General features: G+C 42.2%; 1 protein-coding gene across 5 annotated transcripts in view; it reads right to left on the bottom strand.

The window, feature by feature from the left end:
* DOCK4 (dedicator of cytokinesis 4) overlaps positions 1 to 20,372 on the bottom strand; it is a 426,144-nt gene that overhangs the window by 263,471 nt on the left and 142,301 nt on the right. For all 5 annotated transcript variants that reach the window (XR_012156797.2, XM_073328106.2, XM_073328104.2 and 2 more), the window contains exons 2-3: positions 5,365 to 5,448; positions 464 to 504 (exon numbers count right to left, since the gene is read on the bottom strand). Coding sequence is in view for 4 of the 5 variants with exons in the window: in XM_073328106.2 (XP_073184207.1) it covers positions 464 to 504; positions 5,365 to 5,448 (125 nt within the window). In the remaining variant the exon portion in view is untranslated. The remainder of the gene's footprint in view (positions 1 to 463; positions 505 to 5,364; positions 5,449 to 20,372) is intronic.

Consider the following 20,372-nt stretch of genomic DNA (forward strand, 5'->3'; position numbering starts at 1 on the left):
AAGAAGTGTCATGTGCATTTGCAAGAGGTACAATAGCTATCTAATTGGGCTCTGAGGCTACACTGAGTCTGCACATTAAAGTCAAAGCATCTGATCAATACTATTTTCACCATGCATTCATGATAGCTAGCTCTCTAGAATTTCATTTAGCTTTCCCTTAAACCCCCAGGCTTAATTTATGCTGCCTAAACAAAAGCTAATTTTGCCAAGAGGTCTTGACATTCAAGGGGCTCACAGTATTAACATGAGAGTATTAAAAAAAAAATATAATCCATGATCAAGGATACTTCTGTCAACATTGATTTTAAAATATAAAACACCAAATACCATAGTATCTTATCAAACTGTGGCATTCCCATAATGGTAAATATCATATTCTTACACTCACCTATGAACATGTTTGACTGAATTCACATTTTTGTCAAAGAATTCAAATTATAGTTAGAAACATCTGGGTTTTTACCTTGATATTTGGGTTTTTTAAGGCAAATCCTCTGTACCAGCCTGTGGAGAAATAATATTTTTGGTTTTTTAGACATGTAAACCATTGCCATTTTCAAAAACTTGTTGTATATTTTTCTTTTGGAATGCTATGACTACTACATACCACAGTGTAATAGACTGCAGTCATTTTGAGTACATTCTGTGCATTGAAAAGTAATTTTTTAACTCGCTAAAGTATCAACTGAAATTGCTTTATGGCTATTTTCGGCTATATCCTCCAAATATGACCCCAACCATACATCTTACTTTTTTTTTTTATCAAGCAACGTGTCGAATATTAAAGGTATTCCATTAACGGCTATTATGAACTATGATTATGCTGACCAGGCTAGGGCTATTAGCTACATTATTATACTAAAAATCCTAAAGAACCAAATTCAAAATAATTAAAGCAGATTTAATGCATTTTGTGACAAAGATTAATCATTCATGACTAACTAGATCAGCAGTTTAACACCCCCACATCTATGCCAACAAATGTATGTTATCTTAAACAACAAAAATATAGCTTTGAAAAACTGACTTTACGTAGGATCTTAAGGAGATTCTATGGAAGAAATGCAGTTTTATTTCCTTTATTTTAGTTCTGTACATACATTAAAATCAAGTCTAAAAATATTTTTATTCCAGGAGCCTCTATATCAAAACAGAAGTAGGTCAGGAATCTTTAACACTACTCTAGGATTTAAACTTGTAATTTGGCATGAAGTTTAAAAGCCTCCTGCTGAAAGTCAAGCTTCCCTGGGAAAAACCAAGAGAGCACAAAGAAAGTCACAATGAGACCTCCCTACTGCTTAACAATTATTTTCTCCCTGGATATTAAACAAACATAGACAAGAAACAAAAAGCAATACAGTTACAAAGATAAAACCAAGTCATTAGAATTCCTTTGACATACAGAAACATATGTAGGCTTGGCAGAATTTAATTTTTATTAGAATTTTCATGGATACAATCAATATTGATTTGTAAGCTTATTTTTAGCTAGTTATCAATTTAAATTTTCACAGCTGTGCAAATATTATAGGTTTTAAGCATTGTTTTATTTTTATTGATTTTAATTTTCACAGTTGTGGGAGCTTATGGTACGTCAGATAATTATTTAATGACAGCAGACACAGATTCAAAAAGCTTTATCACTATTAAAACACAAGCTGTCAACATTACATGTCAATATATACAAAGTAAATATTCTTAAAATAAAATTCTGAAGTACCATTTTTTCTACTTTGTCTATCTGAAAATTTCATAAGAATGGTCATACTGGGTCAGACCAATGGTCCATATAGCCCAGTATCCTGTATCCTGACAGTGGCCAATGCTAGGCTGTGACATTCTGTACTTCAGGGGAACACCCAGCAGCCCCATGTTCATCCTTATAATATGATTGTGTGGTATCTAATGCAAAGTGTGTCATATCGGGTGTCTTCGGAAGGCTCATGATGCACTGAGCATTGTTGTCATAATAATGTTATAGTAATCATGGTTATAGTAATGTTATAGGTTGTAATTTCATGAATATAGTTATGAGGCTGAGAGTGTGTCCTCATGGCTTAAAGCAAGCCCAGGCAAAAAACTTTCCAAGAGCAGAGGGGAAGTTCTCACCCCATCAGGGCATGTATGGGACAAACCCAGCCCAGCCTCACAAGAACAAAGGACACTGGCCTAGGCAACAACAAAGGATCTGTTGGACTCTCGAGTGAGTCACCCCACTTCCTTTGGTCAGTTTAGGACTGCAATGAGGTAATGCTCACCTGACTCTGAAGGGGGGGGAAGCCAAGGGGGAAGAAAGAACATGATAAAAGGGAGAGACATTTGCCATGATCTTCCTCTCTCTTCCACCTCCATCTACAGACATCACCACCAACCGACTGAAGCACTGATCAAAGGGGAGAGCCTGGCTGAAGGACAACCAGCCAGCCAACCTGAGAAGCATCTAAGTTTGTAAGGACATTGAAAGTGTTCAGATCAGCTTAGAATGCGTTTTGCTTTTATTTCATTTGACCAAATCCAACTTCTTGTGTTTTGACTTATAATCACTTAAAATCTATCTTTGTAGTTAATAAATCTGTTTGTTTATTCTACCTGAAGCAGTGCGCTTGGTTTAAAGTGTGTCAGAGACTCCCCTTGGGATAACAAGCCTGGTACATATCAATTTCTTTGTTAAATTGATGAAGTCCTATAAGCTTGCAACACCCAACGGGCATAACTGGACACTGCAAGATGGAGGTTCCTAGAGTTGTGTCTGGGACCGGAGATATTGGCTAGTGTCATTCAGTTGCACAATCCAAAGAGCAGCTTACATGCCAGAGGCAGTGCGTAAACAACCCAGGAGTGGGGGTTCTCACAGCAGAGCAGAATAAGACTGGCTCCCAGGGTCAAGGATTGGGGTGACCTAGCATATCACCAGTCCAGATAACACCAGAGGGGATCATCATATAGATACTGCAGAGGGAACGAACAACAGGCAATCATCAAGTGATCTACCAAGTCATCCACTCTCAGCTTCTGGCAATCAGAAACTAAGGACACACGGAGCATGGAGTTGCATCCCTGACCATCTTGGCTAATAGCAATTGATGGATCTATCCTCCATGAACTTATCTAGTTCTTTTTTGAACCTTCTTATAGTTGGGCCTTCACTACACTCCCTGTCAACAAGTTCCACAGGTTGACTGTGCGTTCTGTGAAGAAGTACTCCCTTTTGTTTGCTTTAAACCTGCTGCCTATTAATTTCATTGGGTGGCCCCTGGTTCCTGTGTTGTGTTAAGGAGTAAATATCTCTTCTTAATTCACTTTCTTCACACCAGTCATGATTTTATAGACCTCTATCCAGGGCATGATTTAGGGGCAGGTGACCCAACCCAGGCAACACCAGAGGTGCTGGGTTTAGGGGGTTTGGGGTGTTCCGGACTCATAGTGCTATAAGGTATTCCAAAAGTTTAACAAATGGAGGGGGGGCACAGAAGACTCTCCTCGTCTGGGGCACCATTTGGTCTGGGGAAGGCCCTGCCTCTATCATATCCCCTCTTAGTCATCTCTTTTTTAAGCTGAAAAGTCCCAGTCTTTTTAATCTTTCCTCATACAGAAGCTGTTCCAGACTCTTAATCATTTTTGTTGCCCTTCTCTGCACTGTTTCAAATTTTAATATATTTTTTGAGATGGGGTAACCAGAACTGTACGCAGTCTTCAAAGTGTGGGCATACCATGGATTTATATAGTGGCATTATAATATTTTCTGGCTTGTGTCATAAATATAAAGGGAAGGGTAAACCCCTTTGAAATCCCTCCTGGCCAGGGGAAAGCTCCTCTCACCTGTAAAGGGTTAAGAAGCTAAAGGTAACCTCGCTGGCACCTGACCAAAATGACCAATGAGGAGACAAGATACTTTCAAAAGCTGGGAGGAGGGAGAGAAACAAAGGGTCTGTGTCTGTCTGTAGTCGTCTTGGCCAGGGACAGAACAGGAATGGAGTCTTAGAACTTTTAGTAAGTAATCTAGCTAGGTATGTGTTAGATTATGATTTCTTTAAATGGCTGAGAAAAGAATTGTGCTGAATAGAATAACTATTTCTGTCTGTGTATCTTTTTTGTAACTTAAGGTTTTGCCTAGAGGGGTTCTCTATGTTTTTGAATCTAATTACCCTGTAAGATATCTACCACCCTGATTTTACAGGGGGGATTTCTTTATTTCTATTTACTTCTATTTTTTATTAAAAGTCTTCTTGTAAAAAACTGAATGCTTTTTCATTGTTCTCAGATCCAAGGGTTTGGGTCTGTGGTCACTTATGCAAATTGGTGAGGCTTTTTATCCAACATTTCCCAGGGAAGGGGGGGTGCAAGTGTTGGGAGAATTGTTCATTGTTCTTAAGATCCAAGGGTCTGGGTCTGTAGTCACCTAGGCAAATTGGTGAGGCTTTTTACCAAACCTTGTCCAGGAAGTGGGGTGCAAGGTTTTGGGAAGTATTTTGGGGGGAAGGACGCGTCCAAACAGCTCTTCCCCAGTAACCAGTATTAGTTTGGTGGTGGTAGCGGCCAGTCCAAGGATAACGGGGGTAATATTTTGTACCTTGGGGAAGTTTTGACCTAAGCTGGTAAAGATAAGCTTAGGAGGTTTTTCATGCAGGTCCCCACATCTGTACCCTAGAGTTCAGAGTGGGGGAGGAACCTTGACATGAAATCATAATCTAACACATACCTAGCTAGATTACTTACTAAAAGTTCTAAGACTCCATTCCTGTTCTGTCCCTGGCCAAGACGACTACAGACAGACACAGACCCTTTGTTTCTCTCTCTCCTCCCAGCTTTTGAAAGTATCTTGTCTCCTCATTGGTCATTTTGGTCAGGTGCCAGCGAGGTTACCTTTAGCTTCTTAACCCTTTACAGGTGAGAGGAGCTTTCCCCTGGCCAGGAGGGATTTCAAAGGGGTTTACCCTTCCCTTTATATTTATGACAGCTTGTTATCTATCCCTCTCTTAATGGCTCCTAACGTTCTGTTCACTTTTTTCATTGCCACTACCCTTTGATCAGATGTTTGCAGAGATCTATCCAAGCTGATGTCAAAATCTCTTTCTTGAGTGGTAACAGCTAATTTAGACCTCATCATTTTGTATGTATAGTTGGGATAATATTATCAGTTCTTACCAATTCTTATCAATGGAAATACTTTTTCATAGGTTTCTTTGTGCACAGTTAAATCAATATTTACTGACATTTACGAAAAAATCGAATCCTTTCAAGCTTAAACACATGCAAGCATTGATGTACATTTTTGCTTCATTTAAACAAAGAGTGATGGGACTCAAATTCACATCAGCACAGTAACAAATTATTAAAACAGAGAGTTTTAACCTGTGTACTTACCATCACATTTTTCTAGTATTTGAACTGTGTCTCCAATCTCCAATGATAAGCCATGTGGGACTGTTCCTCGAAAACTGGCTATCACTGAAAGAGGTATTATACTGCAGTTAATCACAACATTAAAAAAATCAGACGTGCTCCTTGTTATTAAAATTTTTATGCAGCAGGGAAAAGGAATGTGTTTAACATGGACATTTAATGAAAATTATGGAGTTGTGGGCTGCCTCAAATACACAAAGACCAAAGCATGTGATTTTTGTTAATGGAATGCCAAATGTAGAACTTGAAAAATCCACATGTTCACTCATAAAAAAATGAGTGGAAAGGCAGTCCTCGAGCCAAATCCACTGATTTCTGGATAATTTAATTTAAAAAATTAAAGTTTCTAGCCTTTACAGCTGTGATAATATCCTTTCAAATTGGAACTGATGCATTTCAGATTTCCTGAGTCTGCAAGACAGACAGCTCCAATGCTTGTATTGCTCCTTCTACCTTTGCCAAACATCAAGATGAAATTAACATATATTTGGTCCATGTAACTAAAGCTATTCAGGACCCAGTGGATAGGAAATGCTTGGAAAGCAACAAAAGCAGGTAATGAAGTTATTCACAAAGGATGAGATCCAAAAATAGAGAGTGGAAAAGAGAAAGTAGCAGAGACCTTTTTCCTATTCTCAGATCCCTTTCCACCTCAGCCAAGAGTAAAGACTCTAACCTCACAGTAGCATTGCAACTCTGGCAAAATGGAGGGAAGAAAAGAAAGACATTTTCTAGCAGCTAGAAGGGGTGGGCTTCCAATTTACAGAGCACCTACTAACTAGAAATATGTGAGTTGGAGCCCCAGACATGGTCCACAGACAACACAGTTAGAAACCCATGCATCCTTCCTCTTCCTAGTACTAGCTGTAATCAGGGGAGTACAGCTTCTCACCAGTGTGGTGTTCTTCGACCTAGCTAATAGCCCTCTGCCCCTCATGGTCTTAAGCCTCTACCTCTAGCTACCAGGTAATCCTCCAGCTAATACTGTGTTTGTTAAATTTTCAAGCCCTGCAAAGTGGATATGTTAGATGCACATTTTGAAGCAAGTAACGTTTTGTGAAGCACAGTATCAAAAAGGATTGTATTCTCTATTGTGGATTTTTTTAAAAAAAAATAACTTCAAAGTATATTCACAGACGCAATAACAGGACAGCATCCAAGTCTTACTTCATTGAGGTGGGGAGTTATGACACCTCACCCCATTGCGGCCGTGAATAAGTTCCACCTCAACTGTGAGTCCAGGTCTGGTGGGGAGTACAGACCCTGCTCTCTGTATACTGTACTCTCTGATATAAGCGACTGGGCTAGGCCCCTCCTCCTCCCACACACACCCTAGAATAAGTATAAGGGGTTTGACATGGAAAGGGATACAGTGAAGTACTTCCCCTCATAAGAAACAGGGAAGAAATTGTACCTCAGAATCTCAGTGTCTCCCCTGGCTACTCCTGGGTGATGCTATTCACATAAATGTGCTGGCTTTAGGCTGTGCCTAAAGGCGCAAGTTACCCCTTAGTGTCATATTTAAAGTTTAAAAAAAGTTGGTAAAGCCTGACAAAAACAAACTGCGATCAAAATCCAAAAGTCAAATCAAAAGCCAAATAGTGAGAAACCCCAATTATCCAGAAGTAATAAACTAGATGTTCACCCAAACAGCAGGTATCAGATGGGCTCTAGATCACCCTATGCACACAGGATTCTAGGTCCTGAATTAACATGACAAGTAAGATCAAGCAGGTTGTGACACTAGCTTATTAACCTAGGAGACTGATTTGATTCCTTGAACTGCTAATAATCTTTCAGGGCTTGATTTTGCAACCCATTAACTAACAGGAAAACCATAAGAAACTTATTAGGATAACAGCTAAACCAGAACATGCTACTGGATCAATTGACTGGTGGGGCATTTCAGAAGGCTACTTACAAGAATAGTAGTCAAAGAATGAATCTTAACATGTGTGGAAAAGAATAGAAAGTCAGAGAGGCAGACATAACAAAAGATACCGACACTAAAGGAAAAAGGAAACCACATGTACATATATGAGCTACTACCTCAGCCAAAGAACTGCAATAATCTCTAAATCCCAACTGCAAATTAAGTGTCCATTTTACAGCCTCTCGACTACACTTATTTGTCTGGTTTCCTGTAGGCAATGAGAACTCCAATTAGGACATAATGTACTGTCCTGCCTTGTGATCTTGTTGCACTTATCTTCAGAAGTGATTAGCTGTAAACAACCACTAGAATTTAAAATCCATTTCTGAGTCTTCACCTAAAAGTTCCAGGTTTTGATTCTGAAGCAGCATGACAAACCCTATCTTTTAGAACAGATACATCAAGTAGTAATAGTTTAGCCTAGGGAAACATTTTATTTTGATCTCATGCCCATTTTAAAAGGTCATACAAGAATTGCCCCCAGCACTAAACATCAGTTAACAAGAATTACCCAACTCTGTAGCCCAGGAAGTTTTAAAGTATTTGTAAAAACAAAAGAAATACTGTGTTTCACTTCAGCTTAGTTATGTTCTGTATTGTAACTAAGAAAATCAAAGGTAAAATGAAACATACAAATATTGAATTAATCAGAGCTTAAACTGCTGTTTCCTTATATGACCAAGACTGGCATGGAACATTAATGGAATTAACTTGGTAATTAAGAAAACTATTTGCTTGTATAATTTCACACACCAGAAATTTAAGAGGGGCTTTCTTGTTGTTGTAGTAATTGTCCCAGGGAAAAATACATGGTTCAAGTTTTCAGTAGTTAAAAACAGCATCAGTTTCAAAAATTCTGCTCCACACACAGAGATACTGAGACTAAAACTTTTGAAAGAAACTTATGTCAATGGCATATTATTACATATTCCACCCTCAGCTTTGCACACAAACCATTGGATTCAGTGGAAGTTGGATATATACAAGCACATACCACAGAATAAATGTCTTTCGGAGTCCTATATGCTGGATTGCTGGAGGGACAGGTTGTATGCTTTGTGGCCTTTGCACAGATAGAACACCCGATCTCACTTCTAAAGTTTAAATTCTTGCCAAATTTCTCTTTAAAGAATTTTAATGCTCCCAGATTCACTGACTTATATGGCTCCCAAGAGCCATAATTTCTCCCGCTATAAACAGCCTGTGAGCTTAGGTGGCCATCAAGGCAAGCCCAGAAGGTTGCCACATAGCCTGAACTTGTAGCACTGTGAACACTAGTTAAGCATATATACTTTTATTTATTATTTTTAGAAATGTAATTAACATATTGAAGTTTAATTTAGTGATTTTATATCGCCTGTCTTTCTCCATAGTGCCTATGTGAAACATAGACGAACCTAATTTAGGTCTATTACAAGAAAAAGATCTATAAAAACTCAAACAACTGTCTTTTTTGCAAGAGGATGAAGGTTACTATAAATATTTGAGTAAGAGAATAATTTGCTAATGATAGCTTACTCATCTAAAGCAAATGAGTTGAGTATTTATTTTTCAACTAATTCTTTTGTAAAGATGTGGGGCTAACAAAGACATTAAGTAGGGAGGATATTTCAACAAGCACCAAGGAATTTAGGAGCATGAGTTCCACTGAGAATCAATAGGACTTGTGCTCCTAAATCCCTTTGTTGCTTTTGAAAACTTCCCTAGAATGACCAGGACCATTTCGTCAATGGCACTTGTTTAAATAGAAGTGTCCTTAGGTTACAAAGGCTACCAAAAGTGACTCTGCATTTACAATGTAGTTGAAATAAAAATCAGAGTATGATTGGAATTAACACAAAGACAATAACTGCAGGAATATACTGATCTTTTCACTTTTAGTGTAACAGTAACAAATAGTACTGACTGTAATTTGCTCTTCAAAAACCAACATATCCTGTCACATTTTTGTTTTGTTCTATTATTGTGACTGATTTTGTTTGACGCTAAGTTTCTTGGATGTCATACATTCTTGGGGATCGGAGAAACACTTGATTTTTTTAATACGTAAGTTTTAACATTAGAAACTTTTCAGGAAAAGTAACAACTAAAACTAATACATAGTGGAGAAAAAAACAGAAATCTTTTTGAAACACAGATGGAACAAAATTGTACCTCGATACATCTGGTAAAGGGGTATTCTGTAAAGTATCACGGAGAAGAAAGAAGAAAGGAGGCTACCACCTGTCCTACTGAGCCAGCACATTTGCCTGTTCCATTCCCAGAATACTGGCAGAATTCTAACAGAGGTCTTGCATCAAGGTCAGATTCAATATAACCAGTGTGTGTTCCTAGCAGCACCGCTCAAAGGAAACTAAAAGTGCATTGCAGAGAGGCAGAGAATTTAAAGTAAAGCACAAAAATCCCCAAACTATTATACACAGAAAAGTCAATCTGCTTTTAAAAAGGTTAGCTTTATTTGCTACATTTATAGTACTCTGTCATTTAGAATTGGCTGCCACTTAATGTTCTGTGTTTGTGGAAAATATATAAAATGTGAAGACATTTGTGGAAAGGGCCCTCAGGCTCGTCTCTAAAAAGTAGTCTCTCATGTAAGGATTATGCCAAGGTGGTGCTCAATGTCTTGAGGCAGGGACATAAGAGTCTTGACTAATCTATGGTACGGCTTTAATGCATCACCCTTTCTTTCCTTGCTGCATATAAGCTCTTTGTGGCAGGAATTTGCCATATGATTTTGTAAAGTAGCTACGATGTGTTGTCATAAATAAAACTCATTGTTTAACTGCAGTCAGTACTTTGAAACTTAAGTGAGGCACATCTGATAGAGAGCAAACTGTAAATATTTGAAGGAAATAAAATGCAACAAAAAAGCTGCTAAGCATTTTGTAGAAGCCTAAAAAAGAATCACTTGCAAAATATGCTATATTTCATTTCTGATGTGAACACCACACACAAAGTATCGGCCTCTCTTATGCATTGCAGCATGTTTGCTGGAGATGGCCCTTGTCTCATGCACCAGGGAAAATAAAGGAAGGAATCCCTCTTCTTTCTAAAGCTGTAAGGGCTGGGCTCTAGCTGACAAGTAAAGCCTTTCCTTTTTGTTGGGGAGTTAGCTGATATTGCAACTTTTACTTCATAAACTGTGTGAGAAACCAAATAGGTTTCCCTAAATTGATTCTAAGAAGTTTGTGAGGGAGAAGCATCTACTGTAATTTCCAACGTGGTGTGTGTATTTTGTGTGTGTGCTGTTTGAGAAAATCATGAGTCTGCACTGACAAAAATAATGCAATTGGGATACAAATACCAAAAATCACAAAGCTTCTTTAGGTTTAAGTTAATGCCATCAATTAAGAAGGGGAGGGGAGAACTTTCCTGTGTCTTCACACCTTAAAAGGCTTCCCTCTTGCTACATGTGCAACTCATCCCCCCAAAAAGAAATCCTCCAAATACCACTTTACCTACACTTACATACCTCTGGTGACTATACTGTGCCCTACTTTTAAATGCTGTAGCCTGGGGGAGTGCAAATCTGGTTCAATCACCTCTCATGGCCTTTGATTGCTTTGCACAGCAGAGAGCCATCCACAATACTGAACATCTGCTGCCTGCCCATGCACCACTACGTCCCTCCACTGGAGGCTGAAGCTGCCTCCTCTCCTTGTGACCTTAACTGCAAGTTCTTCTGCCTCCTCTCCCCCCACTAGCTCTGTTTTTAGGGAATAGAGAAAGGAAGCATCATATGGACCTGGAAAAGCAGTGTTGCACGAGTCTAAATTTAGCTTTGTGAGCATGTGTATACGCAACTACAGATGACAAGACATGCAATGGTGGTGGCAGCAGCAACCTGGCAGAGATTATTTGTATTATGGTAGCACAGACCAGGGGTCTCACTGTATAGAAAGAAACAGTCCCTGTCCCAAACATCTAAACAGAGAAGGACAAAAGGTGGGAGGGAAAACAGAGGCAGAGAGGGACAAGCGGCAGGCTGTGGCAGAGTTGGGAACAGAACCCAGTTCAGCGCCCTATCCAAAAAACACTACCTCCCCTAGAACAGGAGCAAATGGAGCAGCTGAAAGATATTTGAGACTGATGAGGTAGTGGGGGTGTTAAAAAACTGATTTGGTGAGAGGTTGTGTTAAGGCAAACGGACTAGTTCCTTGTCTGGGGGACTTAGACTGGAGGAAGCGGCTCTGTTGTGTTGGAGAAGCAATCAATGGATTTCAAGCAGGACTAGATGGCGGTGCAGCAGGGCTAAGGCAGGCTCCCTGCCTCCGTGCGGCTCCCCGAAGAGGCCAGCTCCTAGGTCCAGGGGCGGCCATGCTGCCCCTGCTGCAAGTGCTGTCTCCACAGCTCCCATTAGACAGGAACCCCCCTGACCCCTCCGCCTAGGAGCCGGACATGCCGACTGCTTCTAGGAGGAGCACGGAACCAGAGCAGGCAGGGAGCCTGCCTTTGCCCCACTGTGCCACCACCTGGGAGTGGCCTGAGGTAAGCACGGTCCCTGGAGCCAGCACCCCAACCCCTGCCCCAGCCCTGATCCCATTCCTGCACCCTAAACCCCTCATCCCCAGCCCCACTCTGGAGCCCACAGCCCCATCCACAACCCCCTGCCCCAGCCCAGTGAAAGTGAGTGAGGTGGGAGAGCGAGCGATGGAGAGAGCGGGGGTGGAGCGAGTGGGGGTTGGGGCCTCAGAGACGGGACAGGGCAAGAGTGTTTGGTTTTGTGAGATTAGAAAGTTGGCAACCCTAATCAGCTATCTGGACTCAAAAATAATATGTAGGCAAAGTCATTAGCTTTATCCGAAATCTGTCTTCTGATTGTCTGAAAAAGCTCAATGGTATCTTCCCCACCCTTAGTCCCTTATGCTAGTGGAGCACTGGCTACCCATAGAGATGAGTTTAGCACTAAATCTTGCACACGCACAAATACACAGCTGAGACTAGAGTACTCCCTCTCCCTCCCCTTCCCCCTTTCATTACTTTAATTCAGCAAGGTTATCTTCTGTCAGATTCTTGGCTAAAATTCTGACGGACATAAACACAACGGATGTTTCTAGCTGGAATCAGCTAAAAGCAAACATAAAAAGCTGTTCTAGAGACCATTCTAACCAGGATGCAAAATTCAGAGTGCTGCAATCAAATAAACCGCAGTCAGTCTTTGTCTCACTTCTGAACTAGACAGGAGAATTTTTTGCATCTGCTGGTGGAAGGAGAGAGAGAAGGAAAGGCTGTTCTCTAACCCATACAGTAAGTGCTGACCTTTCAATTTGTTAGTGGTTAGCACCTGATGTCCATTAAAGTCAACAGAGCTTGAGAAGACAAGGCTCATACAGGAGAGGTCAAGGCCCACCTGGCCTGGAAATGCAATAGTTCAGCACTTGTCTGACTAACTTTCATCAGCAGAGCTCCTATTAAGTCCTAACCTGACTCTAAATAGCCTCTTTGCTGAGTGAATCTCCCCCATTCTCTCTCTGGCACATCTTAACCCCAAAAGTGAAGAGCTATATACAAATTATACCCATCTTGTACTTGTGGGGTGGACCTTGCCAGTGAAAGTTGCATGCCTAAATACCTGTATCCATTTTGTAAAACTGAGAAAGTATGAGACACAGCACATCAATTCCTTATTTTTCAAGCATTGTTAGAATACTTTGTTCACTCTTATACACACCAATTTTTCCTTTCAATCAAAGCATTTTCAGGAACTTCCAGGACAAGAGAACGCCCCTTGCACAATGGTTTGGTCGGTTCCCTCAAGATTTTTGCTTATCGCCAGAATTTTTACCAACTTTTCCCTCTGATTCCCCCAGCTAATGAGTTCCCCACTGTCTCTAGCATATCAAGTGTAGAATACCTGCTTTAATTGTTAACCCAAAAGGAATGGATGCCAGCCTACATCATCACATATGGCATGATTCAACATGCATCAACAGTGTTCCCAACAGTGAAATTCTACCCACCGTGACTTTTACGCTGGCAAGTATATTAGTTTTTTAAAGCCTTTTACTTCACTTAGACTTCTCATACCACTGATGAAGTCAGCAATTTTGATCCTGCTGAGTTTGTGAAAGACAAATTTCTTGGTTTATATTTGTTTCTGAAATAGAGACAAAACAACATTCCTTACAGGCCTGAGCACTCAAACAGCCTCTGAAGCCTGCAGGCACGTTGATGAAGCTCATCAGCAGGAAAGTCTGCCTGTGACCAATCTCCTTCATAACAGTAGGCATTACTGTATGCAAAAATCTCAGAGATTTCTAAGGTGAGCTAGATGCAACTGAATGCAAAGACCCCATGCAACTTGAAGGCAGTAAAGTGGCTAAATAAAATTCACGGCACCCAGCTGGCTCAATAACCTATACTTTACATTAGGTATGTCTACACTACGGAATAAGGTCGAATTTATAGAAGTCGGTTTTTTAGAAATCGGTTTTATATATTCGAGTGTGTGTGTCCCCACAGAAAATGCTCTAAGTGCATTAAGTGCATTAACTCGGCGGAGCGCTTCCACAGTACCGAGGCTAGAGTAGACTTCCGGAGCGTTGCACTGTGGGTAGCTATCCCACAGTTCCCGCAGTCTCCGCTGCCCATTGGAATTCTGGGTTGAGATCCCAATGCCTGATGGGGCTAAAACATTGTCGCGAGTGGTTCTGGGTACATATCGTCAGGCCCCCGTTCCCTCCCTCCCTCCCTCCGTGAAAGCAACGGCAGACAATCGTTCCGCACCTTTTTTCTGTGCGGACGCCATACCAAGGCAAGCATGGAGGCCGCTCAGCTCACTTTGGCAATTAGGAGCACATTAAACACCACACGCATTATCCAGCAGTATATGCAGCACCAGAAACTGGCAAAGCGATACCGGGCAAGGAGGCGATGTCAGCGCGGTCACGTGAGTGACCAGGACATGGACACAGATTTCTCTGAAAGCATGGGCCCTGCCAATGCATGCATCATGGTGCTAATGGGGCAGGTTCATGCTGTGGAACGCCGATTCTGGGCTCGGGAAACAAGCACAGACTGGTGGGACCGCATAGTGTTGCAGGTCTGGGACGATTCCCAGTGGCTGCGAAACTTTTGCATGCGTAAGGGCACTTTCATGGAACTTTGTGATTTGCTTTCCCCTGCCCTGAGGCGCATGAATACCAAGATGAGAGCAGCCCTCACAGTTGAGAAGCGAGTGGCGATAGCCCTGTGGAAGCTTGCAACGCCAGACAGCTACCGGTCAGTTGGGAATCAATTTGGAGTGGGCAAATCTACTGTGGGGGCTGCTGTGATGCAAGTAGCCCACGCAATCAAAGATCTGCTGATATCAAGGGTAGTGACCCTGGGAAATGTGCAGGTCATAGTGGATGGCTTTGCTGCAATGGGATTCCCTAACTGGTGGGGCTATAGACGGAACCCATATCCCTATCTTGGCACCGGAGCACCAAGCCGCCGAGTACATAAACCGCAAGGGGTACTTTTCGACAGTGCTGCAAGCTCTGGTGGATCACAAGGGACGTTTCACCAACATCAACGTGGGATGGCCGGGAAAGGTGCATGATGCTCGCATCTTCAGGAACTCTGGTCTGTTTCAAAAGCTGCAGGAAGGGACTTTATTCCCAGACCAGAAAATAACTGTTGGGGATTTTGAAATGCCTATATGTATCCTTGGGGACCCAGCCTACCCCTTAATTCCATGGCTCATGAAGCCGTACACAGGCAGCCTGGACAGTAGTCAGGAGCTGTTCAACTACAGGCTGAGCAAGTGCAGAATGTTGGTAGAATGTGCATTTGGACGTTTAAAGGCGCGCTGGCGCAGTTTACTGACTCGCTTAGACCTCAGCGAAACCAATATTCCCACTGTTATTACTGCTTGCTGTGTGCTCCACAATATCTGTGAGAGTAAGGGGGAAACGTTTATGGCGGGGTGGGAGGTTGAGGCAAATCGCCTGGCTGCTGGTTATGCGCAGCCAGACACCAGGGCGGTTAGAAGAGCACAGGAGGGCGCGGTACGCATCAGAGAAGCTTTGAAAACCAGTTTCATGACTGGTCAGGCTACTGTGTGAAAGTTCTGTTTGTTTCTCCTTGATGAAACTCCCCGCCCCTTGGTTCACTCTACTTCCCTGTAAGCTAACCACCCACCCCTCCTCCCTTCAATCACCGCTTGCAGAGGCAATAAAGTCATTGTTGCTTCACATTCATGCATTCTTTATTCATTCATCACACAAATAGGGGGATGACTACAAAGGTAGCCCAGGAGGGGTGGTGGAGGAGGGAAGGAAAATGCCACACAGCACTTTAAGCACAGCACTTTAAAAGTTTACAACTTTAAAATTTATTGAATGACAGCCTTCTTTTTTTGGGGCAATCCTCTGTGGTGGAGTGGCTGGTTGGCCGGAGGCCCCCCCACCGCGTTCTTGGGTGTCTGGGTGTGGAGGCTATGGAACTTGGGGCGGAGGGCGGTTGGTTACAGACGGGCTGCAGTGGCAGTCTGTGCTCCAGCTGCCTTTGCTGCAGCTCAACCATACACTGGAGCATACTGGTTTGGTCCTGCAGCAGCCTCAGCATTGAATCCTGCCTCCTCTCATCACGCTGCCGCCACATTTGAGCTTCAGCCCTGTCTTCAGCCCGCCACTTACTCTCTTCAGCCCGCCACCTCTCCTCCCGGTCATTTTATGCTTTCCTGCACTCTGACATTATTTGCCTCCACGCATTCGTCTGCGCTGTCAGTGTGGGAGGACAGCATGAGCTCGGAGAACATTTCATCGCAAGTGCGTTTTTTTTTCTTTCTAAGCTTCACTAGCCTCTGGGAAGGAGAAGATCCTGTGATCATTGAAACACATGCAGCTGGTGGAGAAAAAAAAAGGGACAGCGGTATTTAGAAAGACACATTTTATAAAACAGTGGCTACACTCTTTCAGGGTAAACCTTGCTGTTAACATTACATACATAGCACATGTGCTTTCGTTACAAGGTCGCATTTTGCCTTCTCCCACCGCGTGACTACCCCCTCAACCTTCCCCCCTCCCTGTGGCTAACAGCGGGGAACATTTCTGTTTAGCCACAGGCAAACAGTCCAGCAGGAATGGGCTCCTCTGAGTGTCCCCTGAAGAAAAGCACTCTATTTCAACCAGGTGACCATGAATTATATCTCACTCTCCTGAGGACAACACAGAGAGATAAAGAACGGATGTTGTTTGAATGCCAGCAAACATACACTGCAATGCTTTGTTCTACAATGTTTCCCCAGTACGTGTTACTGGCCTGGAGTGGTAAAGTGTCCTACCATGAAGGACGCAATAAGGCTGCCCTCCCCAGAAACCTTTTGCAAAGGCTTTAGGACTACATCTAGGAGAACCGCAAATGCCAGGGCAAAGTAATCCTTTCACATGCTTGCTTTTAAACCATGTATAGTATTTTAAAAGGTACACTCACCAGAGGTCCCTTCTCCGCCTGCTGGGTCCAGGAGGCAGCCTTGGGTGGGTTCGGGGGGTACTGGCTCCAGGTCTAGGGTGAGAAACAGTTCCTGGCTGTCGGGAAAACCGGTTTCTCCACTTGCTTGCTGTGAGCTATCTACAACCTCCTCCTCATCATCATCTTCTTCGTCCCCAAAACCTGCTTCCGTATTGCCTCCATCTCCATTGAAGGAGTCAAACAACATGGCTGGGGTAGTGGTGGCTGAACCCCCTAAAATGGCATGCAGCTCATCATAGAAGCAGCATGTTTGGGGCTCTGACCCAGAGCGGCTGTTCGCCTCTCTGGTTTTCTGGTAGGCTTGCCTCAGCTCCTTCAGTTTTACGCGGCACTGCTTCGGGTCCCTGTTATGGCCTCTGTCCTTCATGCCCTGGGAGATTTTCACAAAGGTTTTGGCATTTCTAAAACTGGAACGGAGTTCTGATAGCACGGATTCCTCTCCCCAAACAGCGATCAGATCCCGTACCTCCCGTTCGGTCCATGCTGGAGCTCTTTTGCGATTCTGGGACTCCATCATGGTCACCTGTGCTGATGAGCTCTGCATGGTCACCTGCAGCTTGCCACGCTGGCCAAACAGGAAATGAGATTCCAAAGTTCACGGTTCTTTTCCTGTCTACCTGGCCAGTGCATCTGAGTTGAGAGTGCTGTCCAGAGCGGTCATAATGGAGCACTCTGGGATAGCTCCCGGAGGCCAATACCATCGAATTGTGTCCACAGTACCCCAAATTCGAGCCAGCAACGTTGATTTAAGCGCTAATCCACTTGTCAGGGGTGGAGTAAGGAAATCGATTTTAAGAGCCCTTTAAGTCGAAATAAAGGGCTTCATTGTGTGGACGGGTGCAGGTTTACATCGATTTAACGCTGCTAAATTCGACCGAAAGTCCTAGTGTAGACCAGGGCTCAGAGTACAGGAGACTAAAGGGAGGAGTAAACAGGGTGGGAGGGAGGGAAGTTCTTCATGAGAACCCAGAAGAAAAGGCTCAGATACAAATCAAAGGGCCCTCCAAGTGACTGGGTGAGAAATAAGTAGTAATAGGGACAGGTTATATTGTTTTATTTATACATACCCAGGATGGTTTTCCCCAGGGCTGGCTAGGCTGGAGCAAGCTACTCCTTATCTTTTTCTTTTGGATAAGGCTGCAGAAAGCCCTAATTGACTCTGGCCTTCTTGGAACCCTTGATATTGATGGAGACTTATGTGGGATGAACCATGTCACAGGGTGGCTGGCACTTTTAGGGCCCAGCCTGACCTGTTACTGATCCATTACCCACCTCCCAGGTCACACTGATCAAATTATTATAAAAGGGAGGAAGTGCTTCAGCAGAGAGCGAGAGAGCGAGCGCTATAGGAGGAAGAATGGCTGTGGTAGGCTGTGGAACAGGAGAAGACAGTTGTGTCGTGAAAGGCCTCTGCGTCCTTGCAGCTTGTGATAGTTGGGGAATAACTTTGTTTTGGGTTAGCTTGCTAGATTTTTATTTGAGTTAATAAACTGTACACTGAGGGAAGAGCCTGAAAGAGAGATGGATGACGTGTTAGTCCTTTATTGTCTAGGGAAAGACAGGCCAGCAAACCACTTGAACACTACCTATGCCATCAAGAGGGGTTCTCCCGTTGGCGCAGGTAATCCACCTCCCCGAGAGACTGGAACTAGATCAACGGCAGAATTCTTCCATCAACCTAGTGCTGTTTACACTGGGGGTTAGGTTAGCTTAACTACTCTGCTCAGGATCACACCCCTGAAGAACATACTTAAGCCTATTTAATGTAGATCAGGCCTAAACCTGGAAGCACTCAAGAAAGAAAGGAAAGGAAGATTGTCATGGGAGTTACAGTGCAGTATTATTCCTTACTCTATCACTTAACAGAGTTATTCAAGGAGAACATGCAATTAAACAGCAGGGGCACAGGAGCTGTGAAATTCCATGTGGTTGGTGTTAGGCTAAGGCTGAGAAATGTGGCTACGGACATTGTTTTTCCCCTTAAAATTCCGTGTTTACTCCTATTCAAGCAATAAAGATTACCCAAGAAGGCCAAGCACAGCAAATGAGTAAATACTGTATTCTCTCTAATAGCACAGAAGCACCACACCTATCTTGTGGAGTAAAATCTTTATAACACAAAAGCCCATCAAATGACCTCATATCATCTGGATATAAAAAAAAAAAGTTTCAAGCTCTATTTTTCCCTTCCAAAGAGCAGGTCTTAACTCTGTACTTGGGACACAGTCACTGGAATACTAATGGCGGGGGGGGGGGGGTAGAGAATTGGCAGTTTATACACTTCTGAATGACAGTATTTTCCAGCCTTGCCAGGTATCATTTTTCTTAGCATGGACTTCACCCCTCACACTTGGCTGTATTTCTCTCTTTCACACTCAACTTTATTGCATTAAAAAGTACAAACAATTTCACTTAACAGAAAAAAGCAAATTTTTTTGACTGAGGCACTCTTTAATCCTCATCGTGCTGTCAGCAGCATGGTTTATCTGTGATTTTGTCATCATTTTGGATTTCTACACATCTGCAGTCCTTTCCATTGCATTTATAACATGAGAAGCTATTTAGCTTGTATTATTCTTTTTCCATGCTATAAGTAACTGTGTGCCTTAATGAGGTTGTTATACACTTGACATGTAATTTTTGCTATATACCCACTACAACTCTATTAGCAAATAATCATTTATTTACTACTGAAAACTAAAGCTCTTCTCTCCGAGTGTTTTAGTAATATTTTTAAATAAAACATGACTATTAATTGTGGGTCTCCATAGCCAGTCACATAATTAAGTCAGCTGTACCAATTACCTCTAGTTGAGATCTTAGCTACTATACAACCACCTTCAAAACTTAACAGCACTGCAAGGAGCAAATTAATTCTATTACAAGAATCAACAGTATTTTTTACAATTATTCTCAAGTGTAACAGTGACAAAAGAAAAGCCTTTTCACTTTAATGGGACGTTTCTGAGAGAAAGTACTTCTGGACAGGCTTTACCTCAAATAACAGAGCCAGCTCTCCCCTGATTTGCTATCAGTTACAGGAGTAAAACTGCACTGGAAATATCACTCATGATTAGCATAGTGATATTTTCTGATACAGAACTCTTTAGCACTGGACTATATCTATCCAACTTCTTTTTTTAAGTAGAAGTTTTGTTTAATACATTTTAAGGCTAGTAGGGGCTACTGGATCTCTAATCTTATCCTGTATAACACAGGCCATAGTAGTTCACCCAGTTACTCATGTATTGAGCCCTGTAACTTGTGTTTGAAGCACATCTTTCAAAAAGTTAGGGCTCCAGTTTTTTTTTTTTAAAAGAGGTGATCACACAGTTTTTCTTCTAAAGGTGTGCCACATGGCTATTGTTCTCACATGTATATGTCTAGCCTTTTTTAAAGGTTTTAAAACAAAACTAAATGTATACTTGTTTTACTATTAGCCTCTCATGTTTTTCGAAAAACAACTGTAAGATCATTTTTAAAAATCTGGAGCCTTAACTTCTAGTAACCCAAGTTTGGAGGAGATGGGGTTCAAATTTTTGTGAAAAAATTCCTACTGGTAAATCAAAAACTACCAGGA

This window comes from Lepidochelys kempii, chromosome 1 (genome assembly GCF_965140285.1).
Source record: "Lepidochelys kempii isolate rLepKem1 chromosome 1, rLepKem1.hap1, whole genome shotgun sequence".
Lineage (NCBI taxonomy): Eukaryota > Metazoa > Chordata > Testudines > Cheloniidae > Lepidochelys > Lepidochelys kempii.